This window comes from Pleurodeles waltl, chromosome 11 (genome assembly GCF_031143425.1).
Source record: "Pleurodeles waltl isolate 20211129_DDA chromosome 11, aPleWal1.hap1.20221129, whole genome shotgun sequence".
Lineage (NCBI taxonomy): Eukaryota > Metazoa > Chordata > Amphibia > Caudata > Salamandridae > Pleurodeles > Pleurodeles waltl.
This window is the reverse complement of record NC_090450.1, coordinates 707,476,480-707,503,243: the sequence shown is the minus strand read 5'-3', so window position 1 is coordinate 707,503,243 and position 26,764 is coordinate 707,476,480. Positions and strand designations below refer to the sequence as shown.

General features: G+C 43.9%; 1 protein-coding gene across 1 annotated transcript in view; it reads left to right on the top strand.

The window, feature by feature from the left end:
* LOC138266019 (cytoskeleton-associated protein 2-like) overlaps positions 1 to 26,764 on the top strand; it is a 55,599-nt gene that overhangs the window by 22,434 nt on the left and 6,401 nt on the right. Inside the window, exons 6-8 of the mRNA XM_069214327.1 lie at positions 601 to 756; positions 1,503 to 1,566; positions 20,862 to 21,045. Of these exons, the coding sequence (XP_069070428.1) occupies positions 601 to 756; positions 1,503 to 1,566; positions 20,862 to 21,045 (404 nt within the window). The remainder of the gene's footprint in view (positions 1 to 600; positions 757 to 1,502; positions 1,567 to 20,861; positions 21,046 to 26,764) is intronic.

Here is a 26,764-nt window from a genome sequence, read left to right as displayed (position 1 = left end):
TGAACCACATAGAAAACTACGTTATTGCGTTACTTTGTTCTCTTGGGCCACTGCTCCACCCTGATGTCATTAAGACCCGGATGTCATTGAGCTGTGTCTCTGATTTTGCTCTGCTCTCTTCTCATGTACATAGAATTAATACTGCAGGAAACATATCTTATTACCTATACTATTGATCTGTTAAGCACTGCATGCATGTTAATACCGCCAAGTTCAATGCAACAGAATTAAACCGTCTGTCAGTACCTCATGTACCTCACTTAACTCTTCCCACATAGGCCCTACGTTAGCCACACACTTCTGTAACCAAACCTACAGATCAGCCTGTAATTGCTTCAAGCAGTTAGAATTCCACGATGCCACACTAGTGGCAGCTGCTCACTAAACAAGTACCACATAACTCAATATATGAGTTAGTCATGCTGAGAATGTGATGGTATTTTTCACGTGTTGTTAGTTTGCAATGTTGTCATCTCAATGAATCGACTCTTTTCATCCATTTGTGTTGAGGAATGACAATTTTGTGCCTTTACTGTTTTTAAGTTCTGTCTCCTGATACTTATTTTTGACATTCTGTTTGCTTTGTTTCTTTAATTAAAGGGGTTACCTTCTGAGACGGTTGAGGCCACACTCTCAAAAATACCCCAAGGTGAAAAGTTTGCCAAATACTGGATGTGTAAGGCAAGGCTGTTGGAGCGTTGTGGCACTTTTGATGTGATTGGCTTGTATGAGCAAGCAGTTCGTTGTGGAGCAGTGGTAAGATATTCTCATTACTAGATAGTAGCGGGAGTATCATGTTAGAAGAAATTAACCAGATAGTCCTTGTTAAGCAGCATGCATGTTTATATTCATTTACACCAGTGATATGCTTTCATGATGGAATTGGGAGAACTTAATGCTTCAATGAGTAAAATAATATTGTGCATACTATCCAGAGTGACAAAGGTTTTCTTACTCCACTCTGCCACATCCTCCTTAGTAGTACTACAACTTGCTGTAGTTCCTGTGTATGTGATGGTCTAAAATGTGATTGAACATCCTAGCTGCAGGACCAAGGTGCCTACTTTTTAATGTCAGTTTAAACACTTGATACAGTGCTTAATTCTAGGGAAACATGAGCCTCATTTTACCTGATTTATGCATCAGCAGTGTATGCCCTAGAGTGTGTGTTAAATCCAAGGTGATGCTAATGAATGATATATTGGCTCTGCACGTATTCTTATTGATTGCTCAAACCAGGCTTGATTTCCCGATAGTACTGTTGGGAGCATGGACATGTCATCTTCTAGGCATGGCTCAGTCAGACTGTCCACTATGTAATAAAGCAGAGTCTTAACCAGTCGTGATGTAGCTTGGCACAGCGTGCTTGATGAAAATGGGGGCATTTAAAGGCGGTATGAATCATCACTGTGTTCCTAGGGCATTTTAGTGTCTGTGCCTCAATCCATTCTGATGATTCTGAATTTTCATCCTTGCTAATGCCATGTTCTACTTGTCAACAGCCGATAGAAGAGCTTCGAGAAACTATCTTTGATATCATGAAAAACACCAACAAAAAGGCCAAAGGTAAACTGTCTGTTATAGATTCAGTTGTTAAACTATATACATACATTCTGTATAGCATTTGTACAGGGAATGATGCCCCTTGTTTCTTGGCAGAATTGGCTGCATGCAAGTACAGGTTAGAAAAAAGGAGCTTATTTCAAGTTGTTTGCAGAAGTATAAATGGGATGTAGTGGCCGCATGCGCAGGGGAAGACTTTTCCGAAGTGAGGTAGCCAGTACAGAGAAAGAATAAACTATCCCGTAACACTGCCTTCCCAAAATGAGGGACCTAAAGCAAGCCGTAGTGTGAGGCATAGCAGATGTACGAAATGACTCTGTACAATACTCAAAAGGTAAAAACATAATTCATTTGAAGAAAAAAAAAAATTGTGCCGGTGCCAAAAGCTCCACCCAGATGCCAGCATGCCAGTTACAACGTTTCAAAGTTTTTAATATAACCCAGGCCTCTTTAATTCACTGCCAGACACTCCTGGTGCCTTTGTCTCACTCTTGTAGGTTCCTACTTTCTCTTTTTGTGGGTCTTTTTCTATCTTTTTCTTTCCCCTTCATTCTCCTTTTGTGTTTTCCCTCCCTTGCCCTCAGTGAATGTTTCAAGAGGGAAATAAGGGCTGGTCCCCCAAAATCCCCTAAAGTTAGTGCTGGTAGCAATCATTGATGCCCCTCCCTGAATAACCTTAATGTTGGATTTAATACATTTGTGTGGGCCAGGGTACAATGTGCTCCTGTAATCCGGCTGCAGTCATAGAGTTGCAGTGTCAGCAACAGTTTGCCTGCAGGGAGTCAAACAAGAAAGAATTCAGCAAATACATAGGCTTGCAATAGTAGAATGGTAAGGCGGCAGCAGTATGAGGTGCAACCAAAAACTCGGCATCCATCTTAAATCAAAGTTATTCCTGTGTCCTGTTCTGGACATGTTGGTACTCTGGTATCTCGTAGCAGGACAACCAGCTATTAACAGAAAATGTGCACAGCCAGTACCACCTGTGCATGTGTACATACATTCATCCAATCACCTTTCAACTGTGTACCTTTTTATCAGTTCTTTTTTTATTCTGCGGATTCTTCTGGACTAGAACCCACAACATGCTGGAGTCAAGCAGTGTGTGAAATATAACCTAGTTCTTCTTTAGATGTGTTTTACAGGATTTAATGCATGCCTCTGTGGCTTTCGAGCTGTGGTCTCTCTAGAAGTCTGTCTGATGTGCAAGAAATGCAAGAGAAACGCTGTACTGTAGGAGACCTTCATTTATATTTTTAAGAAGAGGAAAGAGCTCCAGCAACTGAAATCAAGCACCTTTTAAGTAGGTGAGAAAGCAAGACACTTGCCAGAGGTTGTTGTGCATAATTTTTCAGCTCTTTCACAACTGCAGTACGTGCTAGTACTCCCCTGGTGTGAGTGACTTCGAGTTGCACAAACAACTTTAGCCAATAGTAACTTCTAGCCACAGATTCCTTACCTTAGAACAACTGTTCTTAACCTTTTGACTTCTGTGGGCCCCATATGAACTAATGGAATCGGTTGAACCCCAACTGAAACGTTATTGGAAGCCGGAGACCCTAGAGAGCAGTTTCTATGATTTGAACCTCCAAACAGTACACAAAAACATGGACACAAGTATGCACCAAACAAAAACTGAAATATTGTTTTCAATTCACAATCAAGTATAGAAAGTTTTCACATTTTGAATGCTGCTCTGTTTGTGTATATATTTTATACATTTTAATTCATTAAATGTAATATTTCATTTTATAAAGTTATTGAGGACTCCCCCCAAATAGGCCTTACGGCCCCCCAGGGGTCCTCAGACCACATCTTAAGAACCAATGCCTTAGAGTATTCCCCAAGAATCAAACTGGATCTCGAAAATCTTGAGCAGTACACCGAGGTGGTGTTGAACGGATCTGCATCAGGGTCGTCTGCTCCTGATGTGACATGAACAGTGACCATATAGACGCCACCCCAGCACGCTGTCATCAGTTCTTTCCATTCTGCACCAACAGCACGGATCCGGGAGAGCTACCCCAGTCAATTTTTGACCACCTTTTCGACTTTGTTGGCATTTGTTTTGGCATTCTGCTCCCAGTATGCTAATGATGTCCTGTAAAAAGTCAGTAGGCTTTAAACCATGTGTTGCCTGTCACAGCAAATGTCTGCGACCCACCCACATCTGTTTTGTATATGGTACTGCACCATGAATTTGAAGGCAAGTCGGGAATTGGAGGCTAAGCTCCTGGTAGTCCGGCATTGTAAGACACTGCACCGCTCCAGGTCCTCTTCACATGGAAGATCCTGGGCCTGCTTTTGTTCTTGTCAGTCGTGGTGGTCATCATCTGGTAAGTCCTACAAACACAAGAAATCGAAGCGCTCTTCAACTACACACAGCTGGTCCAAGTCATCAGACGAGGTGCGGGAGCAGCCCACAGATCAAGGCCCCACTTGCACACTCCACCCGAAGATCCAGGTCTTCCTGAACTTCCTGGAGCAGAGAAACCTCGGCCAAACTCTAGGAATTTTACGAGGCCATGTATCTCATATTTGGGCATGTAAAACCCCCCGTGGGGTGCCTTCAGCCCTGAGCGCGCACCAACTGAACTTCTGTTGGCAGATTCTCCCTTGGTGTCGGGTGAACCCTCTGGATCCATTCCTGGATCCGACTCTGGTTGCAAATCCATGACCTTCACCAGGGTTCAATCTTGTGCAACTGGACCCTGGCGTCTGTCTGAGTCGGAGACACTGTGCCCTTTTTCCTTGGCTAGCCCTGTGGGTATTTTGGCTGGGATGGATTTGAGGATCCTTATGGTTACCTTGACCCCCCCCCCCCCCCCCCCTTTCCCACCCAATGAAGAATCTTTGGCCCAACTGAATAAGTGTTTTGCAGCACAAATCTTTTTGGATTCACATTCTGTGCATTAGTCTGCCATCTAATGGTTAGGTCCAGAATTTAGAATTATCCCCTTGTAATTGTAGTCCTTCTCTTTTTTTTCTTTCTCTCTCTCTCTCTCTCTTTTTGAATTTTTTTTGTTTTTTATGTTGTGGTTAACGGATCCTCCATTTGGTTCCTTACCCAACCCCCTGTGAAGTCAGACGCCCTATCCTGACTCTCTTCTTGTGTTCGCCATCTTCGGATTCCTTTTTTCCGCTACTCGGTTTGGATGCAGAGCTGAAGGATCCCCAGGTCATTGAGAAAAGGTGAAGCTTTTTCAAAGATCGTCAAAAATTATTGGAAGAAGAACATCGAAGAATGCTGAACGAGGTACCGCAAAAGACTCCTATTGGAAGGATCACCCTAAAGATATAAAGAAATGCTCAGACAAGAAGCTCCTTGCTTGACGTGATGGAGAACACCATATTCAAATTTTGCACCAAGTACCATTACATGTTCGCTCAAAAAGACCAGCACCAGGTGTGTAACCTTTGCCTACCACTTGAACATCGAGGTGTGACCTGTGAGGCGTGCGCTGGGTTCAAGGTGAAAACTTCAAAAGCAAGACAGAAGCAGAGGCAGGAGCAATGCACCATGCAGGGCCAGAAACAAACACCATCCCTTAAAGATCTTGGGCTTTCAAGAGATTAAGATGACATATTTGTCAAAGGTGTTAAGGGTGAAATCTTGAATGTGGCACTAAGGATCGTCGTTGTCGAACACTGAAATTCGAAGGAGAAGACATTGCAGGTAACCCTGAAAAAGCATCCAGGCGAAAGGGGAGGGACCTTTACAGCAGAGTTAAAAACACAGGAAGCTGCCTTAGCGTTGAGAAAATCAATGACTAAAGGCAAGCAAACATTGAAAAAATGTCTTGGATCCCAGAACTAGGTACCACAGCTTGAAGAACAAAAGAAAAGACTAAGACGTCGAGAGACGGTCAAAGTTGAGATGCTTAGACTACAAAAGATTCCAAAGGTGGGGGGTACGCTGAAAAAGTAATCAGCAGAAACGTTGACAGTAGACACCATGACGTCAAAGGAACAGCCGAAATTGAGAACAAAAGGAGGCATCTTGTTGCCAAAATGGCAGCCCTGTTACAATAGAAAAAAGATTTCAAACCCTTGCTTAGGGAGTTCAGCATCCCACATAAACCTCCTTCGCACAAGGATCATCAAGAAAAAGAGGTTGAGGAATTAGAACCAACTTTAACGCCAGAACCCCAAGAAGAAGAGGAACAACAATGCTTCTTAGAAAGAGAAGTTAGCATGGAGGTGTTACAGGTTTATGAGGGCTAAGAATACACTGAGACAAAATGGCAGGATGTCAAAACTCTGACTCCTGAGGAGGCAATAGACCGATAGCCCTCTGAACCATCACCACCCAGTGACATTACCATGTATGGGCAAGTCATTAAAAGAGCAGCTGATAAATATGGCGTCCATCTTGAGGAGGAAAAAAACGCAACACTGCTTCCTCTTGGAAACTCTTTTACCTTCCCAAACAAAGAAACAAGTTTTGCCCATGCTTCCTAGTGTACTTGCAGAACAGTAACGCCCCAAGCAGAAAAGAGATATAAGCTCTCTTCCAAAGACCCTTAATATTTTAAAGGTACAGTGCCCGCAGAATCCGTCATTGCTTCTACAACCAGAAAAAGGGCAAACATCCTAGTAACACCGGTACCACCTCTGAATAAGGAGAGCAAGAAAATGGACTTAGTTGGCAGACACTTTGAAAGGGGTGAAGCTAACCAATGGCGGATAGTCAATTTAAATGCTCTCCTGAATAGGTACTCATACCAACAATGGGACAAAATGGGGGGGGATTAATGAAGAATCTACCAAAACATTATTGAAACATAGCAGCATCCCTTGCAGAGGAATGGAAAAATGTAGCCAATACTGTCTTAGTCAGCTCTGGACGCAGCAGACACAGCAAGTCGCCAGATAATGGCAGGAACACCTCTTAGACGCCATGCTTGGCTAAAAATATCAGGTTTCAGGACGAAAGTACAAGCCAATATTATTCATGCACCATTCAACGGAAAGCAGTTTGGAAGTGCAGTAGATGAGAACCTGCAACAGATAAAGAAAGATAACAACACCACCAGTCATTGGGTGCCTTACAATTCAGGGGAAGTGTAAGGCGAGGAGCACCAATGAGCAGAAGGCCATCAGGCAGGGGAAGGTTTCTGATGACAACATCACACCAAGACACAACCAGCATCTCAACAATGGCAGTTTCAGCCTCAAGCAAGACAATCCTTTCAAGGGCGAGCACACTGAAGAGCTCAACCACACGGGAGGAGCAACGTCCACACCAAAGTGACTGCGCAGAACACAAAAACCCCTAACACACACAACACCTTTGGAGGGAGAATAAAATACTTTCTCCACGAGTGGAGGCAGATAATAAATGGATTTTGAACCTCATAAATTTGGATATTGCATAGAATTAATAAAAGTGCCACCAGTAAAGGGACCAAAGAAAATAACACATTCAAAGGAAGAAACAATGTGACTAGTCGACAAAATAGAGATGTTATTGCAAAAAGAAGCAAATGAAAGAGTTGCCAAAAAGGAGACCAACTAAGGAAACTACTCAACATATTTCTTGATTCTAAAACAGATGGAAACCTTCGGCCAATTTTGGACGTAAGGTTCTTAAACAAATTCAGCAAAACACAAAAATTCAAAATGACAGCGCTACAAGAAGTCATTCAACATCTGCAAAGGGGAAACTATCTAGCAACAACATATCTAAAGGAGGCATACTTGCACATTACAAAAAATCACAATCACAAAAGGTTTCTTTCATGTGTGGTTGCCATTTCAAAGTTCTAGCTTTTGGCATAAAATCAGCACCAAGAGTTGTCACAAAATGCTTAGCTGCGGTAGCAGCATATTTGAGAAGACAAGGAATACATGTGTATCTATGCCTAGATGACTGGCTTACAAGAGCAAACTCTGCAAAAAAATGCAAAAAGAATGTGCAAGAGGTGGTATCTACGCTATACGAACTAGGATTTTCAATAAATACAGAAAAAATCTTCCACAAAGCCAGAACAGAACATTTATGGGAGCAAGAATAAACAAGGTAGAAACACAAGCTTATTCCTGCAAAAAGAGGATCACACAGATTCTACAAGAATCTCACCAGTACCAGAAAGGACAGGCTCTGACAGTGAGGACTGTGGGGAAAATATTGGGAAAGATGGCGTCTTGCATACCTCTTTTACAAAAATGTGAGGCTTCACATGAGACCAATCTAGCAGTTGCTACTAACACAATGGTTGCAAGCCACAAGGAGTTTGAGGAACCTAAACATAAAGTGGAGAGAACTCTACGCACAGTGGATGCAAGAAGAGCAATCATACTATATTGATAGAGAAAATAAAGATAAGAAATCAAAACAACTATTTGTTTCCTTCAGAAGTAACAATCTGGGAAAACCAGTAACTAAATGGACAATTGCCAAATTAATTTTACAGACCATTCAAATATGTTATGCAAATAGAGGTGTACAACTATGCAACGTGCCAAGAGCACATTAAATAAGAAAAAAGGAGACAAGTATCACTTTCTTAGCAAATATTCCCTTACAAGACATTTGCATGGCAGCTACTTGGTCATCAGTTCATACGTTCACGAAACATTATTGTATAGATATCCAATCGAACAAAGGGAGCTCAAGAAGGACAAAGTACGTAAACATTTATCTTCTAGCCTAAATCCATCTTCACCCCAACCATCACAAGGATTAAAAAAAACGACAAAATCAATGCACAGCCTGTGAATCCAGAAAAGATTCCACCATAAAACATAATAGTTTCTTATCTGGAATTGGAAGAATTATCTGGATTCACAGACAACCCACTCACCTGCCCTTAAAGAAGGGGAAGAAAAAATAATAATCTGCTGATGGCAACCACGAGAAGAGTGTTGGGAGAGGGCGTATGACATCACAGAGAGCTGGATAAGGCACAAAATGGTGGATCCATTCACGTTCAACCAAAAAAAAAAAAATAGAGAAAAAATAGAAGAAGGACTACAACTACAAGGGGAAAATTCTAGACCCAGCCACCAGATGAGGGAATAATGCGCAGCATGTGAAATCAGAAAATTCTTCTAGCTGCAAAACTACTATTACAGGTAAGAAACCATTTTGTTATGAGGAGTGGCCGGATGCTACTGGCCTAGATAACTCACCAGACATTGGCCTTGTCTATCCTCCTAGCATGGCTATGGAGGAGGTGGAATCTTTTGCTGTGGTGGTGGAGAGGGCAGCAGGAGTTCTCACCCTTCAGTTATGTTCCACTGAAGTCAAGACTAATTTTCTGACTTAGGGAACTAAGTAAGGTGACTTATCCCACATAGAATCCCTACTGCCCCTCAATGAAGCTTTCTGTGATGCACTGCTCGGGGTATGGGCCACATCCTTCATGAGCACTTGTGTGCAGGTCAATTGCGTTCGCCACTGCGCTGCTTTAGAGGAGCCAAGCTTTCCTCAACCACCACCTACACTTGAGAGCCTGGTGATGCAGTCCTCAAAGTCTGAGATTAATCCCGGCAAGTTCCCTGCCACACCACCAGACAGGGAATCCAAGAGACTGGATTCCTTTGAGAATAGGACTTTTTTCTTCCATTCTAGCCACATTGTGTGGTACTCAGTGGTGCAAGTGATGCCTATGTTCTTGGGAGAGGCCGAGCCATCCTGGACCAGGCTATTGCTCATAGCAGGTACACAGCAAAATTCTCCATTAGGTGCAGGCTGGATACAACAGACTCACTGGGCGGGGCCAATGTTAGAAATGGGGTCTACTCCACCCCAGCCAGGACCTGGTTGACCAACCTCTGGGGTGGCACAATCAGTGTTGCAGGCCCAATAGTAGCATTAGATTTACTAGCCCTGGGCACTCCTGGTGCAGTGTACTAGGGACTTACTAGTAAGTCAGATATGCCAGTCATGGATAAACCAATTACCAATACCATTTTAGACAGAGGGCACTTGCACTTTAGCACTGGTCAGCAATGGTGAAGTGCCCAGAGCCCTAAAGCCAGCAAAAATAAAGTTCAGCACAGGATCAAAACAGATCAGAAGCCAAAAATATAGGGGATACCACTCCAAGAGCTGACAGGTCTAGAAGTCATTAATTCATCCTTGGTGGTTCTCCACCATGACTGACTGACGGGGGATGTCCAGGCATCCTTTATGCACATTCCCTTTGATGGCAGTCGCATTTTTGGAGACAAAACCAACTCAGTGTTTCAGCTTTTCAAGGAGAGTAGTATCACTACCCGGTCGTTGGGCTCACCATGGCATCATGCCTGCCACACTCTTCCTTCCGTTCCTTCTGTGGCTACATTAGGGACAATTAGCCTTGTCCTTTCCAGCAAAGCTTCCACAGCCAAAAGGCTTCCCAGCCTTTTATGCAGCTTCCACAAGTCCAGTGGGAACCAAGGTCGGGAATCTGCCTACTCCGCCTCCCTTCCAGCAGCCCTAGCCTCAAGACCCCTTCAGTATGCGTTTACTACAGCATGGGCACCCTATTGGAGGCAGGATATGGCACCACCTACCTCAATGTCTAGCTATTACAATGGACAAGTGGATGCTCCAAATTGTCTGGCTGGGCTACTCCCTTCCACTCCTAGAGACGATACTGTCCTCCAGTCAGCTGACAAAGGACCATCTCTGGTTGTTATGCCAAGAAGTGCAGGCTCTTTTGGCCAAAGGAGCCATTAAAAGGCTGCCAGCATCAGAAAGAGGTTATGGCTGCTTTTCCTGCTACTTTCTGGTGGCAAAGAAGGACGGACGCCTCCACCCTATCTTAGATCTGCGCCTTCTCAATGCTTTCCTGACGGAACTCTTTTGTGCAGGCAGGGTAGAACGACAATGCTTTTTTTGTGTCCAAACAGTGGAGTCCCTAGAGGGATGTGGAGAGAACATTGGCTAGGTCCATTTGCCACCACTGGGAAAGCACAATTTCAGCACCTCTGAATGCTGGAGTTTCCAAAGAAGCTTTTGCTCGGAGAAGCATTCAGATTAGACTGTAATATGGGTCTCCTGTACTCCTTCCAGCCGATACCTCTCCTATGTCTTCCTAAACCCACTTGGCTTGAGTCATACTGGTGGCTCTGGATTGAGCAAGTGGATGGCATAGAGAACCTCTGAGCATGAACCCTCTGATAAGGATGTCCTTTCGGGAGGTTCTACTGTTGCTGCAACAGTGCAGAGTCCTGCACACGCTCCTTCATGCATGGAGATTGAGTGGCGGCAGGTGAGTGTTTGACCTCCTTCCCGAGGTAGGTGATATTGTCTTCCCAGCAAGGCATTGATCAGCATAAACTGTATAATCCTGGCGTTGGGACTAGTTTGTGGCATGGTGGGCTGAGAAACACGTTGATCCAGTAACTGCATCCCTTTCTGAAGTGTTGCTGTTTATTTTTTCCTTAGCCTGACAAGGCCTTGCTCTGGGCACAGTTAATGGGTATCTTTTGGTTATCTTTGCATTCTTGCATTTGCTGGACCAACCCGTGCTGTTAAGTCACCATTGTAACACTTTTTCGGAAAGGTCTTCAGCATATGTTTCCTCTCAAATCTTTTATTATGCCCCAATGGAAGTTTAATTTGGTTTTAACCTTTTTGATGTGTTCTCCCTTTGAACCCATGAGTAGCTCAGACATTTGACAAACAAAACAGTTTTCTTGATGGCCATCACATCGGCCAGGAGAGTCAGCGAGCTGCAGGTTCTTTCTGTTCAACCTTCTGTCCAGAAAAACTGGTTCTCCAAACCTGTGCCTTTGTCCTGCCAAAGGCTCTGACAGTTTTCTACATCAGCCAAAACATCACACTGCCAACTCACACCTCCAAGAAGGAAGCAAGAATCCACCATCTGGTCCCTAAAAGAGCACTGTTATTCTATATCAGTCATGTCAAAGAACACTAGGTGGTCGATCAACTCTTTGTAGGTTTCATTGGAATGAAGAAGGGGCAAGCAGTGCAGAAAATGCCCATCTCTAGATGGATTTTACTCTGCATCAAGATTTGTTGTGCATAACCAAGAAGAAGTTTACCGAGGGCTTTCAGGCTAATTCCATCAGGCCCCAAGCTGCCCCTACTGCATTAGCTCATGGAGTTCTTGTCCTGGATATCTGTCAGTCTGTGCCACGTGGGCATCCTTGCACATGTTTACCAAACAGCAGTGCCTTGACAGTCCAGTCTGTTGTGATGGGCCCTTTGGCCTTTCAGTCCTCCAGGACTCTCTGGTCTAAGCCAGTTCACAGACTGGGAGGTATTGTTTTGGTGTGTTTTCTAAGGAATGGAATCTGCAGCTAGAAGTCTTAGCTAACGCCCTATCTGGAAGTGACTCTATTTACCTGCAGAATACTTACTGGTCTCCCCGGTTGTGCGACTTGGGCTTTTCTGTCAAAACATCCTTGTAGGCCCTTAGAATCTGCACACTGGTTAATCAGCCTTCTGATGTGGCTCTGTCCTTCTGGTACATCATAAAAAGAAAATGATGTCAAGAGGCTGGGGTGGCACCTATATAGACATCATGCACATCACATCTGGCGCATTCACACTGACGCGGAGGTGCTTGATGCCACCTACTGGTGCGCAGTGGTACTTCTCAAGGTTTTCTGGATCCACTTTAATGCCTGGGGAATATTCTAAATAGATCCCCCAGGCCGGACCTCAAGATGTTTGTGGCTTTAGGTGGCAAATATTGCAGCCAAAAAAAAACAAAGGTTTCAGCCCAAAACCTTAAAATTTGCAGTATTTTTGCAGTGGGCAAAAAATATGCCTGCCACAAAAATACTGTAAGGGCTATGCTCTGTCACTGCTGAAGACTGTGCCATGTCACAATCTGTAACCTTGCAGAGTCTCTAGCAGCACAGCCCCTTGAATTGGAGGGTGTCAGAGGCCAAAGAGAGGAGATTATCTGCTCTTTCTGGCAAAAGACAACCTGCGTTCCTTGCAGTGAGCAGGTCAACAGAGGCTTGGGTGGGGGAGTGGGAGTGACAGCGGAGGTTGGGGGCCAAATAACAAATACAAACATTGAAAAAGAGGAGACATGGGGGTTATGGGATAAGAGGAGAACAGGATCTGAGGGGGAGGGGTGCAGTGCAGGGTGGCTGATGGCATGTTTTTCAACAGCCTGCTGAGTCCATAAGGGGCACACTGAGTAAGGCGGGCTGCAGGCTAATTGCATAGGAGTGGGTTCTGTGCATTTGAAAGGCAGGCACCAGAGGAAGTTAACAACTCTGCTGCCTCCTAGCCTGTTGCTAACCCTCCCTTTACTGGCACAGTGGCAGGGCAAAGCCAGTAAAGGAGGGTCAACCCCATGCTTTCTTTTATTTTAAGCACAAATATTGGGAGCAGTTCTGTAAAAATTGCAGGATTTTTACAAAGGTGCTGATTTTGCAAAATTATATATATATTTTTGTAAATTGCGATATCCTGTGGGGTCTGTCTAAGACACAGAATATAGGGCTAGATAGAGTCTCCACCAGATAAGGCATTATTAAATGTAAGTAACTTGTTCACCTGATGCAGAATGTCTTGGTGACTGGATCCATTTGTCATGTTCCTGAAAATTGATACTGATTACCCAGGGGCAAGGGTCCCTCTTGGATTAAACCTTCCTTTTATCTATAAACCTGTTGTGCCGTGAAGTCTGACACCAATGTTGATCCAACTTACCATTGCACTTCTGTGTGCACCTGTCTCCCCTTCTCGAGGTGACTGCCTGTACATATTACATGAGAAATCAAACATTTCTCAGTTTCTGGGTGCTTTTTGATGGATCGCCTGGCCCTTCTTTGGTGACTCTGGTGGCATGTACTTACATCAAGATAGGCCTGTTTCTTTGGGTGCCCTTAAGGCCAGTCCTAGAGTGTCAAAATCATTCATGCTCCAGACTCCTTCACATTGGTTATTTCTCACTCTCCACATGCAGAAGGTGGTTCAAAATGAAGAAGGGATCGAATTGGTTCATGCCAGGCTTCATGGCAGGCAAAAACAGAGAACCCTTCATTCTTCTGAGGTTCTTTATAGCATCACTACCCTTGGCATTCAGTTGCTGATGGAAGAAATTCAAAAGGTACCTTTATCGACCAAGAGCATCCTTCTGACTGGTTGTACTCACCCTTTTGGCTGGGCATGAATATTGACCTTTGACCTGCATTTCATGGTGAACGACCCTCTTCTTTCCTTTCTCCCACAACATCCTCGAGAAAAGAGCATCCCTGTCTTACCCTTGCCCATAAATAGCTGTGGCCTAGAACTTTCCACTATTCTATCAGTAGTGCAGAGGTTTTTTATTTAGCTGTTACTTTGGAAATGTTGGCTTAATAGAGAACATAATGAAATATTCGGAGCGTTCATATTCAGATTGTGCTCAAAATGAGGCTAATCTAGAGAGTTCAGTTCTGGCTGAGCCACCTCGTCATACCACCAGTGACATGCATATTTATTCATAACACGACAATTCGTAGGGATAATTGTGTCTCCGAGAGATCAAAACGCATTCATGAGCCACAGTCTTCGTTGAATGTCTCCAAACAATAAATAAACATTACTGATTCTAACACAAATATCACCCGTCATATGTGTCCCATTGGATTCTAAATAAATGAAGGTAATGAGACAATATTATCTGTTCCGCAGATACTCTGCCAGAAAAAGAAGAGATTATGTGAGGGTTGGCAACTGCTTCTCTCACTCTTAATCAGGAAAGCAGCTTTGTCTCCCTTTTCTTTCCCCAAATAGGTCTGGAATCTCTTTACACCAGGATTTGACTAGGTTCTACTCAAAAAAACTAATCTTCGGATTGCTTATATCAAATAGGAAATGTGATTAATGCTAAAACAGCATTCTCAAATAAGTGAATATATTGTCAGAGAGGAAATGTCACATTACTAAAGTGCTAGCAAATTAAAAAAATAAGTAATGTAGTAGCAAAGACCAAGATGTGTGTGGTGTTACAAGTCTAGAGGAGCCAATCCAAAGCCAAAGTCTGTGTGTGTTTTTACCACTATAACTCTCATGCACCAATGTCTGCATATGTACAGAGTGGTGTAGCTAGCGAAGATACCTCTGTTTTTGTTTAGGACTGTTGGCTAATGTGTGCTACTTGCTCAGTTACTAGTTGACCTGTAGACGAGGGCTGTGAATTTTGTCCTCTATGCCCGAGGGCAAGTGGATCTTTGGACACTATTCCTCTTTTCTCCTTGGCTCGTTTCTTGGACTACCTTGTTCACAACTTTTTTCCTGGTCCCTTTCTCACATAGCTCCTTGCATAGAATATCTCCTTCTCAACCCGAAAGCGGGTGCTGAGGTCACTTTCATTTTCTTATCAGCCCACCTCCCTTTTGGGCTGACCCAGAATACCCACGCTAGGTTTGCTTCACACCACCTTATTATTGGCCATTTTATTGCATGGCCATATTACACAAATTGTGGCTTTCTTATGAACAGTGATGAACTGCCACAATCTACCAATCTTAGTGTACCTTCTGAGGAACTGGAGATACTGGGCATACTTGCAGAAATTGTGCTTGCTGAGGAAGAAATACTATTCAGTTTCCTGCTTTTAAATGTTAATAGAGAATGGAATTATGTGGTTGAAATTCTTTATTGCATAATTCTGGTGTTCATTCCTTTGCGCAACATGGAGATTTCCACAGCCATTGTCTGAGTGTGCAGGAATGTGTCAAGGGGAAAAAAGTAATTCTTCTGTTCAAACGTTTTCTTTCCAAGTGAAGTTGAAAGCGACACTGAGGTGGTTCAATACAGCAGCATCTTAGCACCATAATTCCAACTTCCCTCTGAAATCATAGTTCTAAAGTGCCAATGAACAGACCCTTTGAACCATTGGCCAAGGTTAACTTTAAGCTAGTGACTTGAAAGGCAGACTATTTTGTTTCCCATTAGTTTGACAAGACAGTTAGTGACACATGAAGAACCATGTATATTTTTTTATGAAACATAGGATTGTTTTTACCAATATAGATTGTTTTTTCTGGTGTTCATATCAACTAATAGTTCAGAGGCAAAATAACCTTGTATTGGTTGGTAGTTAAAGGTTCTATATAGAGAAAGACATGTTACATCGTTGTGTTATTACAGTTGATGTGCTTCTCCCCATTACTACAAACCTATCAGAAACTGGAAAAAAATTGATATTCCTCTTGTTCAAGCACGTAGTGCAGAAGAAAATTCCAAGTATTTTTGGATGGCTTATGACACATGCATTTGTCAGTCTGTTAAATGCAGTGATAGTCAAGGTCCTTGTTGACCTCCTTCCCTTTCAGTCTTACTCTGTCAGTAGATCACCTACCCATGCAACCATTGGTTTACACAGCTCCTAATGTGCTGAAATTCTTTACTTGGAGACCACAAAAATCCTGACATAAAAACTTCTTTGTAGAACTAGGCACCCTTAAGTAAGATACACTGCAGCAATAAAGAAGGCTAAGGGATGTTTTTAAAAATAACAACTAAGGCCCTCATTACGAGGTTGGGGGTCAGACCGCTGCAGACGGGGTTGTCCACCCGCCCCATTATGACCCTGGCTGATACGCCACGATCATAACGCCAACACCGCCAGGCTGCAGCCTGGCTGTCCCAGCGGTTGTAATCTGCCTGGGCAGCGCTGCAGACAGCGCTGCCGTGGGATTACGAGTCCCCATCCGCCAGCCTTTCCATGGCAGTAAACACCACCATGGAAAGGCTGGCGGAATGAGGGCGTCGGGGGGGGGGCAACATTTGTAACATTTGTCAATCACAAAAACTGAAGGACTGACTTGTATCTTGGAATCCTCCTTACACTTCAACTCCTCATCACTTAGGTGAAAACTTTCACCCCCATCACAGTTCCTGATGTTATCCAGTGACTACTAAAGCCAGACCAGATGGATTCATTGACTCCTCCTCCTACATTTCAGAGGTTTTGGCACTAGTCCACTTATGCGTAGATTATGAGAATAGCATTACTTTAGGTGCTTCCTCTAAAGTTTTACCTAAATTTTGGTTGATGTAGAGTGCAGTAGCCAGACTCATCATGAACATCAGGAAATGGGAGTATATGTGCCCAGTTCTCCACTGGCTCCCTTGCCTTCTGGTGGAAAAGGGGGCAATGTTCAAATCTATTGTGTTTGTGCACAAATCCTTCTACTCATCTTTTTCATATTTCTCTCTTCTAAGCTCAAACCTTACCTCCTCACTCGCAACATTAGATCTGCCTCTGTGGATCTACTTCAGGTTCCTGTACCTTGCAGTCCCAAATCTGGAGGAAGAGCCTTTTCTGTACCCCCAGCTAAGATGTGGAACTCTCTTCCCATATCTTAGCATTTTCTGCCGTTCTTCTTTGTCTTTAGAAAACAAATGAAAGCCTGTCTCTTTGCACAGTAGCCCAATTTAACCAGCTTACCTTCTCGGGTCAGTGTTTCTAGAGCCATGGAGCTGTACCTGTAGCATCTGTGCACTTTACAGATACTCCTAGTTACAAAATACAGATGTCTTGTAATATTAGCTCTTCATCACAGGAATTTTCATTTAATCCGTAACCAAGCCAACCTCCTTTCCAGTGATCTCAATGTGATCATAAATGATAAAGGATTAGGGTCCTGGTGTTCTGGCACAGTGAATACATTTTTACCTGCCAGAGTTGAGCATTGTGGGGTATTTTACCTAATGGTCCCCTTAAAAGCTTTGCCAGTGTAGTCCATTTTAACTACATTCATTTTTCCTTTCAAACTGGATTTAGCAAATGCTGGATGTGAGAAAGTGCCTCTTTCTAGCCTTGTTATCCCCACTTTTGGCCTGTTTGTGAGTGTATGTCAGGGTGTTTTCACTGTCTCACTGGGATCCTGCTAGCCAGGGCCCAGTGCTCATAGTGAAAACCCTATGTTTTCAGTATGTTTGTTATGTGTCACTGGGATCCTGCTAGCCAGCACCTCAGTGCTCATAAGTTTGTGGCCTATATGTATGTGTTCCCTGTGTGGTGCCTAACTGTCTCACTGAGGCTCTGCTAACCAGAACCTCAGTGGTTATGCTCTCTCTGTACTAATTGTCACTAACAGGCTAGTGACCAATTTCACCAATTCATATTGGCATACTGGAACACCCTTATAATTCCCTAGTATATGGTACTGAGATACCCAGTGTATTGGGGTTCCAGGAGACCCCTATGGGCTGCAGCATTTCTTGTGCCACCCATAGGGAGATCTGACAATTCTTACACAGGCCTGCCAGTGCAGCCTGAGTGAAATAACGTCCACGTTATTTCACAGCCATTTACCACTGCACTTAAGTAACTTATAAGTCACCTATATGTCTAACCTTTACCTGGTAAAGGTTGGGTGCTAAGTTACTTAGTGTGTGGGCACCCTGGCACTAGCCAAGGTGCTCCCACATTGTTCAGGGCAAATTCCCCGGACTTTGTGAGTGTTGGGACACCATTACACGCGTGCACTATACATATGTCACGACATATGTATAGCGTCACAATGGTAACTCCGAACATGGCCATGTAACATGTCTAAGATCATGGAATTGTCACCCCAATGCCATCCTGGCATTGGGGAGACAATGCCATGATCCCCGAGTCTCTAGCTCAGACCCGGGTACTGCCAAACTGCCTTTCCCGGGGTTTCACTGCAGCTGCTGCTGCTGCCGCTGCCGCTGCCAACCCCTCAGACAGGTTTCTGCCCTCCTGGGGTCCAGCCAGGCTTGGCCCAGGAAGGCAGAACAAAGGACTTCCTCAGAGAGAGGGTGTTTTACCCTCTCCCTTTGGAAAAAGGTGTTAGGGCTTGGGAGGAGTAGCCTCCCCCAGCCTCTGGAAATGCTTTGATGGGCACAGATGGTGCCCATCTCTGCATAAGCCAGTCTGCACCGGTTCAGGGATCCCCCAGCCCTGCTCTGGCGCGAAACTGGACAAAGGAAAGGGGAGTGACCACTCCCCTGACCTGCACCTCCCCTGGGAGGTGCCCAGAGCTCCTCCAGTGTGCTCCAGACCTCTGCCATCTTGGAAACAGAGGTGCTGCTGGCACACTGGACTGCTCTGAGTGGCCAGTGCCAGCAGGTGACGTCAGAGACTCCTTCTGATAGGCTCCTTTAGGTGTTGCTAGCCTATCCTCTCTCTTAGGTAGCCAAACTTCCTTTTCTGGCTATTTAGGGTCTCTGCTTTTGGGAATTCCTTAGATAACGAATGCAAGAGCTCATCAGAGTTCCTCTGCATCTCTCTCTTCACCTTCTGCCAAGGAATCGACTGCTGACCGTGCTGGAAGCCTGCAAAACTGCAACAAAGTAGCAAAGACGACTACTGCGACCTTGTAACGCTGATCCTGCCGCCTTCTCAACTGTTTTCCTGGTGGTACATGCTGTGGGGGTAGTCTGCCTCCTCTCTGCACTAGAAGCTCCGACGAAATCTCCCGTGGGTCGACGGAATCTTCCCCCTGCAACCGCAGGCACCAAAGAACTGCATCACCGGTCCTCTGGGTCCCCTCTCAGCACGACGAGCGAGATCCCTTGAACTCAGAAACTCTGTCCATGTGACTCCCACAGTCCAGTGACTCTTCAGTCCAAGTTTGGTGGAGGTAAGTCCTTGCCTCCTCACGCTAGACTGCATTGCTGGGAACCGCGTGTTTTGCAGCTACTCCGGCTCCTGTGCACTCTTCCAGGATTTCCTTTGTGCACAGCCAAGCCTGGGTCCCCGGCACTCTAACCTGCAGTGCATGACCTCCTGAGTTGTCCTCTGGCTTTGTGGGACCCTCTTTCGTGACTTCGGGTGAGCTCCGGTTCACTCCACTTCATAGTGCCTGTTCCGGCACTTCTGCGGGTGCTGCTTGCTTCTGAGTGGGCTCTTTGTCTTGCTGGACGCCCCCTCTGTCTCCTCACGCAATTGGCGACATCCTGGTCCCTCCTGGGCCACAGCAGCATCCAAAAACCCTAACCGCGACCCTTGCAGCTAGCAAGGCTTGTTTGCGGTCTTTCTACACGGAAACACCTCTGCACGACTCTTCACGACGTGGGTCATCCATCCTCCAAAGGGGAAGTTTCTAGCCCTTGTCGTTCTTGCAGAATCCACAGCTTCTACCATCCGGTGGCAGCTTCTTTGCACCCACAGCTGGCATTTCCTGGGCATCTGCCCACTCCCGACTTGATCGTGACTCTTGGACTTGGTCCCCTTGTTCCACAGGTACTCTCGTCAGGAAATCCATTGTTGTTGCATTGCTGGTGTTGGTCTTCCTTGCAGAATTCCCCTATCACTACGTCTGTGCTCTTTGGGGAAATTAGGTGCACTTTGCACCCACTTTTCAGGGTCTTGGGGTGGGCTATTATTCTAACCCTCACTGTTTCCTTACAATCCCAGCAACCCTCTACAAGGTCACATAGGTTTGGGGTCCATTCGTGGTTCGCATTCCACTTCTAGAGTATATGGTTTGTGTTGCCCCTATCCCTATGTGCCCCCATTGCATTCTATTGTGACTATACATTGTTTGCACTGTTTTCTATTGCTATTACTGCATATTTTGGTATTGTGTACATATATCTTGTGTATATTTGCTATCCTCATACTGAGGGTACTCACTGAGATACTTTGGCATATTGTCATAAAAATAAAGAACCTTTATTTTTAGTATATCTGTGTATTGTGTTTTCTTATGATATTGTGTAAGTGACACTAGTGGCACTGTAAGAGCTTCACTCGTCTCCTAGTTCAGCCTAAGCTGCTCTGCTAAGCTACCTTTTCTATCAACCTAAGCTGCTAGACACCCCTCTACACTAATAAGGGATACCTGGGCCTGGTGCAAGGTGTAAGTACCTCTTGGTACCCACTACAAGCCAGTCCAGCCTCCTACATTGGAGCTACAGTGTTTTTACAATTTTGCTTTCCTTTAGTTCTATTGAGCGTTTTTTGTTGTTTTAGAAAATAATAATTTTAGTTTGCTTGCAAACAGAAATCCAAAAACATTATTTCTTAGAAGAACTGTTTCTCCTTTTTAAGGTGCTGCCAGTCTCAGCACATTATCAGACATATTTAGTCTTACAAGAAGTAGAATTGCATGTAACCCACTTTTCTTTCCTCTCCATGGATTACTTGTAACTATACAGAGACTCCACCAGTAGTTTAAACATTTAATTGGATGATGCACTTAAGTTGCATTAGCACAGATTGAATGGCAAGAAACCTGGAGGGGAAAGTGTAGTCTCATTTTGGAAATGGGGTGGTATCTAGACAGCTGCTGAATCAAGGTAAGGTGTTGGCAGGCTGCTTAGTGTATAACTCGCAGGAAATTGAGTCAAGGTTGTAAAGATTGTTGTCTCTTACAGTTCACTAATAGTATGTTTTTTTTCTTTTTCTCAGCAGTTACATTTGACCTTGTGCCGGATGAGGGACTTACTGCTAGAACCGAGATAGACTCTTGTGAGGCACCAGCCCTACCACAAAAGGATGAAACAGTCGACCCGCGTTCTCCCAACATCCTAACAAGACATTGGACTGGCAAGCAGGGCTCTGCTTTGAAGTTCCAGATTGCCCCACTTCCTAGGTGAGCATAAGGTTTGGAAGAGAGAATAGGAAAACTTAACTTCAGACTGCACTTTGTCAGTCTTGCGGTCCTGCCATCCTAGCTGGTTTAGCATGGCTGCAGCGAAGGTTGAAGCGGAAAAAAGCTCCTCCCAAAAAGTGACACTGGCGCGTGCATCCCCTTCCCATGTTCATGCTATGGTCCTTCTCTTGAGTTGCTATCTTGCTAACCCCTTTCTGTACATTTGTTTTGCCATTAGTCAGGGCTCTGGGAATACTTCTCCGGAACATTTCTTTGTGTTTTCTATGTCTCTTGACTGTTGAAAGGAGGTTCATTGTTTGTCTTGCTGTTTCCTCTTGCCAAAGAAATGTCCTTGCATTCTTGAGTTCATAGTCCGAAAGAATTTATAGACATTAAAAAATGAATAGACTGTTATTTCCAGAGTTATTCGACCATGGGTCACCTGAAATAATTGGAGGATTCATCCTTAATGAGGAAAGACAAAATTCTAAGTTACAGCGTACCATACACAAGTTTCTAGTAGCAGCTACATGCTCACATTTTCACAAGCAAAATGAGCAGGTGCCCATCTGAGTTCATGAGAACCGTAAAATTATTTTCAGTAGTAACACAAATGTAAACCGTTTTTAGCTGAACAAGCTACTTCCATTATTTTTATGCCTTGACAGCCAAATCGCATTGCGTCTCAACATCAGAGGTGGGCACTTTCTTTGGGAAATATTAGGCTGATCAGGAAAGCACGGTCGAACCAGCTAACAGTTACACTAATATGGACAAATGCATTTAAAGATTGTTACACCCTCTTCTTGGAATGATAATTGCTTTGCTTGCATCTTTGGTATGCAAACAAGGGTGGTGAATTCTCAGTTCATATAGAGTTGAAAGGATAAAGTGTCAGTCAAGAGGATGCTCAGAATCCTTCAAACAGCCCACTAATACTGCCAAGATAATGAATTCCAGATATTTGAGCATAATAAAGCAAGAGTTAAACTTCTCATGAACAAGTGGAGACCTTGCTCAGGCACAGCTAGAGGTCCTCTTGGACACTCTGGTCCAAAGCAAGCAGAGCTTGAATGTGGCTTCTGCCTGCCAACTACACTCTACCATCATGCACCAGGAAGTAAAAAGAAAGCATAAACCTTTGGGTGTTAAAAATGAGAGAAAGATAGCTATCTAGTGGATGAATTGCATAATGTAAAACCAAAAAACCTGAGGTCAGTCCTATCGTCCTCGCTTGACCAAATTGTGTGATCTAGGCAAATACTTTATTTTTCAGAGTCTCCTTTTTCTTCATTATCACACCTTACAATACCTGAGTTCAGGATGTGTTCTAAAAATAATCTAATGCATTGAGATGAAACAATTCGGTATGGTAAAGAAATACCTTTTTAAAAACAAAAACAAAAAAAAAAAAGTTTAAACAAACTATCATATTTTCAAATGATGTTTGTTGCATGGTTTCATTGGCAACTATTTTAAGGGCTCTGGTCATAGTGCAAAGGCTCTTTGAGCCCAGCGAGATCATTGGCTTAGCTTTGCTCTCCCTGTTAATTTGTTGGCTAGCCCATCTCTATGGACAAGATTTCCGTTCCAGCAGTACTACCAGGAGGTGTATTCACATTACTTCCTGGTGTGGAAAGTCTAGATGTTTAGTGATTAAATAAGAAAATGGGCCTTCAGTATGGTAAGCAAAGAGTGAATCAAGGAAAAGCCCTTTGTTCGTTGAACGTGGATGCTTATTTCCATAGCCAGCCATTTACAACACAGAAAATCCCCTTGTTTCCAAGTCAGAAACACTTGTAGTTCGTTATACTCTCATTGGGGCTGGGAACGGCACCAGTATTTCTAAGAAATGCCTATCTTCTGTGGCTCTCACGTATGAAGAGATGGACAATATGTTCACCCCTCGATGGACAACTTCTTTCCCTGTAGCACTTCTTCCAAGCATGTGCAGTAGAGGTTAATAGCTGTGCTCAAGCTCTTATCACATTTTTTTCTTTTCCTAAAAACGTTTGTAGAATATCATATTTCTATGTAGACAACTACATTTCCCTAAAGCAGAGTATGATCCTCTACAAGGACTGGCGAAGCCATTAGTGAACAGTCACTCAAGGGTGTCCAATAAGTTGTTGACCATATGCACCTGCTCGGTAAGACCAAAAAAAGCTAACAACATATGCGCTGAGCTGTGGAAAGATCTTGGTCTTAAATGTGATCTCATCCCCTTCAATTTCAATCGATATTTTTTATGTTCAGGCGAACAGAAATCAATATTTTTGCCACAAAGAATGAATATAATTTCAAATGCTCACTCTTTGCCTCCAGGAAATACCCAAAACATTCCCTAAAGCCATTTTTATTCTTGTTTGAGCCCATTGCTTGGTATGTTACCTCCTTGAGTTTCCTTCATGTCGTCTTATTCAGGGAGTAAGCGGTAAACTTGAAAATGTCAGCTGGACGATAATTCTGATTACCCATATGTGGTCCATGCAAATATGTTATACAGAACTGCTCAGCTAGTTATACAATAATTTGGAGATGCATCTATGTCTTCAGTCAAAGAACAAAGGGGTGATTCATCTTCCTGGTCCTAGCCTGCTGAATTCAGCAGCACGGCTCCTGAGCTACTATAGAAAAAACACTTGCAAATCCTGGCAATTGCATGATGATAGCCTAGCTAGAATGCTCTCCGCTATTGGGAACATACTCAGAAAGTGTTGAGGTGCTCCACTCTGTTCTTTGTCTATTGCATATTACAGGAAATGCTTTTCAGAACTTCTGCCCCACCACATTGTTTACCGCCCCAGTTGTGAAACAGATCTGTAATATTTGATGACCCGTTCCACCAGTGTGTACTCCTGCACCCACTTATGGAGTGAATAATGTGCTTCTAGGAGTGGGTATTATTATGTGGTGTAGTTGTGAGACCTCAAGATGTAACAATGACACAATCTTTTATCAGGTCCAGATAGACTTCTTCGATTGATAGGGAGAGTTTTGTTGATCAAAGTGAGCTCTAGCAACTAGCAAGTGTAGAACATCCATTTTTTCAAGGAAGCTTAGTTTTGTTACTTTAGCTAGTGCTAAACTTTATAATGCTAGACAAACGACAGATAAAATGTGCATTGTTAATTTCAGTCCTTTCCGTAACATATCCTGCTCTCTCTCTTTCTCCTAATCATGAGTGCACCTTCCTTTTGCTCCTTTCCTTCTTAGTTTCCTCTTTAAAATGTTGAGGGCTGACAGTCGAGCTGAGAGGGTAGTGAGTGGAGGAGTTGAGAAGAAAGCTTAAATTACAACAATAAAGTTTTGGTGTATGTCATGGCCAGACACAATCGGCCACAACTGTAAAATCTGTCCTTGCTGGGCTATCCGCCTGACACAACTAAAAAAGAAATATGTTTTTTAGAATAATTTATTTGTGTTAAAGTTGAACGTGAAATGTTTACTCTCACTGGAGGATGCATTTTTAATTTCCTGCTCCAAAATGATCCTCAGAACTGTGAGCATATGTGGGCAACGTGTGATCATACATCAAACTGCATGTCCCATATAGGTCTTGTTAAAGACTCAAGGGATACTTCATCTTTCTGAACAGTGCATTCTGAATCCTGACCACTAAGAGAACAGCAATGGGACAGCCTTTCCCATAAGGTTCCTTTTTGTAGGCCTATGCCTTCTCTAGAAGACTACCATGTTCCTAAAAACTAGAAGAGATCCTGGTGACTACAGAGAGCTTCACCCTTTGCGTCTTTCCCTTGCTTAAATTGTGAATTCACATTTACACCACTCCTCAATAGAGGTTTAATTATGACTTATTTCCTGATGTAGAAATGATTATTCAAAACATTTTTTGTTTATTACTTTGTTAATATTCTATTTTTTGTTTTAAAGGGATTGGTGAGTGACGTTTTTGTGTGTGTGTGGATGTGTGGACATCATCGACCACCATTTGGTAGTAGGTCCATCCTTTCTGTGAAGTCACACAGAGCCCCAGAAGTTCCTCTGCGTGGACGCCATCTTCAGATTCTTTTTTCTGCCATGTGGTCTGGAAGCACATCTGAGAAGCTTCAAAGCATCTTCAAAAATATTCATAGAAGAGAAAGAAAAGAGCACCGAAAATCACTGGATGCCAGGAGAAACATCGAAGCCATGGAGGAAAACTTCCCGGAAACCAAATGCGGGGGGTGAACCTGTTGCCGAAGGACAAGTGACCGAGAATACAGAGGAGAGGGACAGATGAAGGATACGGAGGACACTCCTTTCAAATTCTGCCCATATGTCACCACACGTTCATGCAAAGGGATCTACAGAAGATCTTTAACCTGTGTCTTCTGACGGATCACAACGTCAAAGACTGAAAAGCCTGCGCCTAATATGTACCAAAAACTCTCATGGCCAGATTGAAACATCATTGTTGCACACTACACCATGGCAGGCACAACAGACCACAAGACTCCCTTAAAGTCCTAGCTCTCTCAGCGACAATGAGAAAAATGTTGAAGAAGCAGGGCCAGTACAGGGAGAAGAGTCTGCATTGAAAGGACTGTTGTCGGCTTCAATACAGCAGAAGTTGCAAAAAAAGTGGCGAGGACACTGAAAAGACCAAGCGAAAGGTAGCGAAAGACCCCAAAACTCTAAAAAAACACCTCAGCGTTGTCAAAACACTCGGCGACCAAAGATCGGCACAAACAAAAGGCACCGTGTGGGTACCGACCAAAGGACACCTATGAGTGCAAACCTTTGAAACAACTCCTGATGCCAGCAGGTGCAAAGGAGGTGCTAAAGGAAAAGGGCAAGAATTCAAAGGGCACAGAATCAACTGCCCCAGAGCAGAAACCCTCCTCAAAGATCGAGGTCAAATGCTCACTGAAGGTCGAAAGAAAAAATGCAGACTCAAAGCCAAAATGGTAGCACTCCTGCAACGTAGGTAGTTCAACAACTCCCTCAAGCCTTTCCATATTTCCACAAAACCCACAGATCTGTAGGACTTGGGAGAAGATTTGCCAGAAATCAAGGCACTATCGATGCCAGAGCAACGCAAGGAAGAACCTAAGAACCTTTTCATCTATGAGGAGGGAGAACTCACAATGATGGAAAACAGGGCCAGTTCGGCAAGTGGCAGGATCTCAATGCCAAATCCCTGAGGAAGGAGTGAACAGCTACCCCTCACGGCCCTCATCCCCAGATGAACTGTCCCTGTACAATGACATAATCAATAGGGCCGCAGGCACCTAGGCGTCTAGCTAGAAAAAGAGGGGGGGGGGATCATGCTTCCTCCTCGAAACCGTGATGCTCTTAGTGAAGGTGAACCTATACCTGCCCATGCTTCACAGTATTCTAGACCAGGGCAAAGAAGCCTTCAAGGAACCTGCCACAGCTACGTCAGTGACTTCTCGGGTGGACAAACAATACAAGCATTCCCCAGCCCCCAGCCTCTCTTCCCAAGACTCACAGTAGATCAAGGGGAATGTACCAGTAGACTCCATCATAATGGCCACAGCCAGAAAAAGGAATATCGCTCGAATGTCAACTGGGCCGCCACCAGAGAAAGAAAGCAAAAGAATAGGCCTTGTGGGTAGGAAGATGGAAAGGGAGGCGACGATGCAATTAAGAATAGCAAATTCCAATGCTCTTCTCAACAGATACGACCACCTAGAATGGGAGGAAATGGAAGGACTCTAGCCGCACCTTACAGACGAATTTAAAAAATGACCAA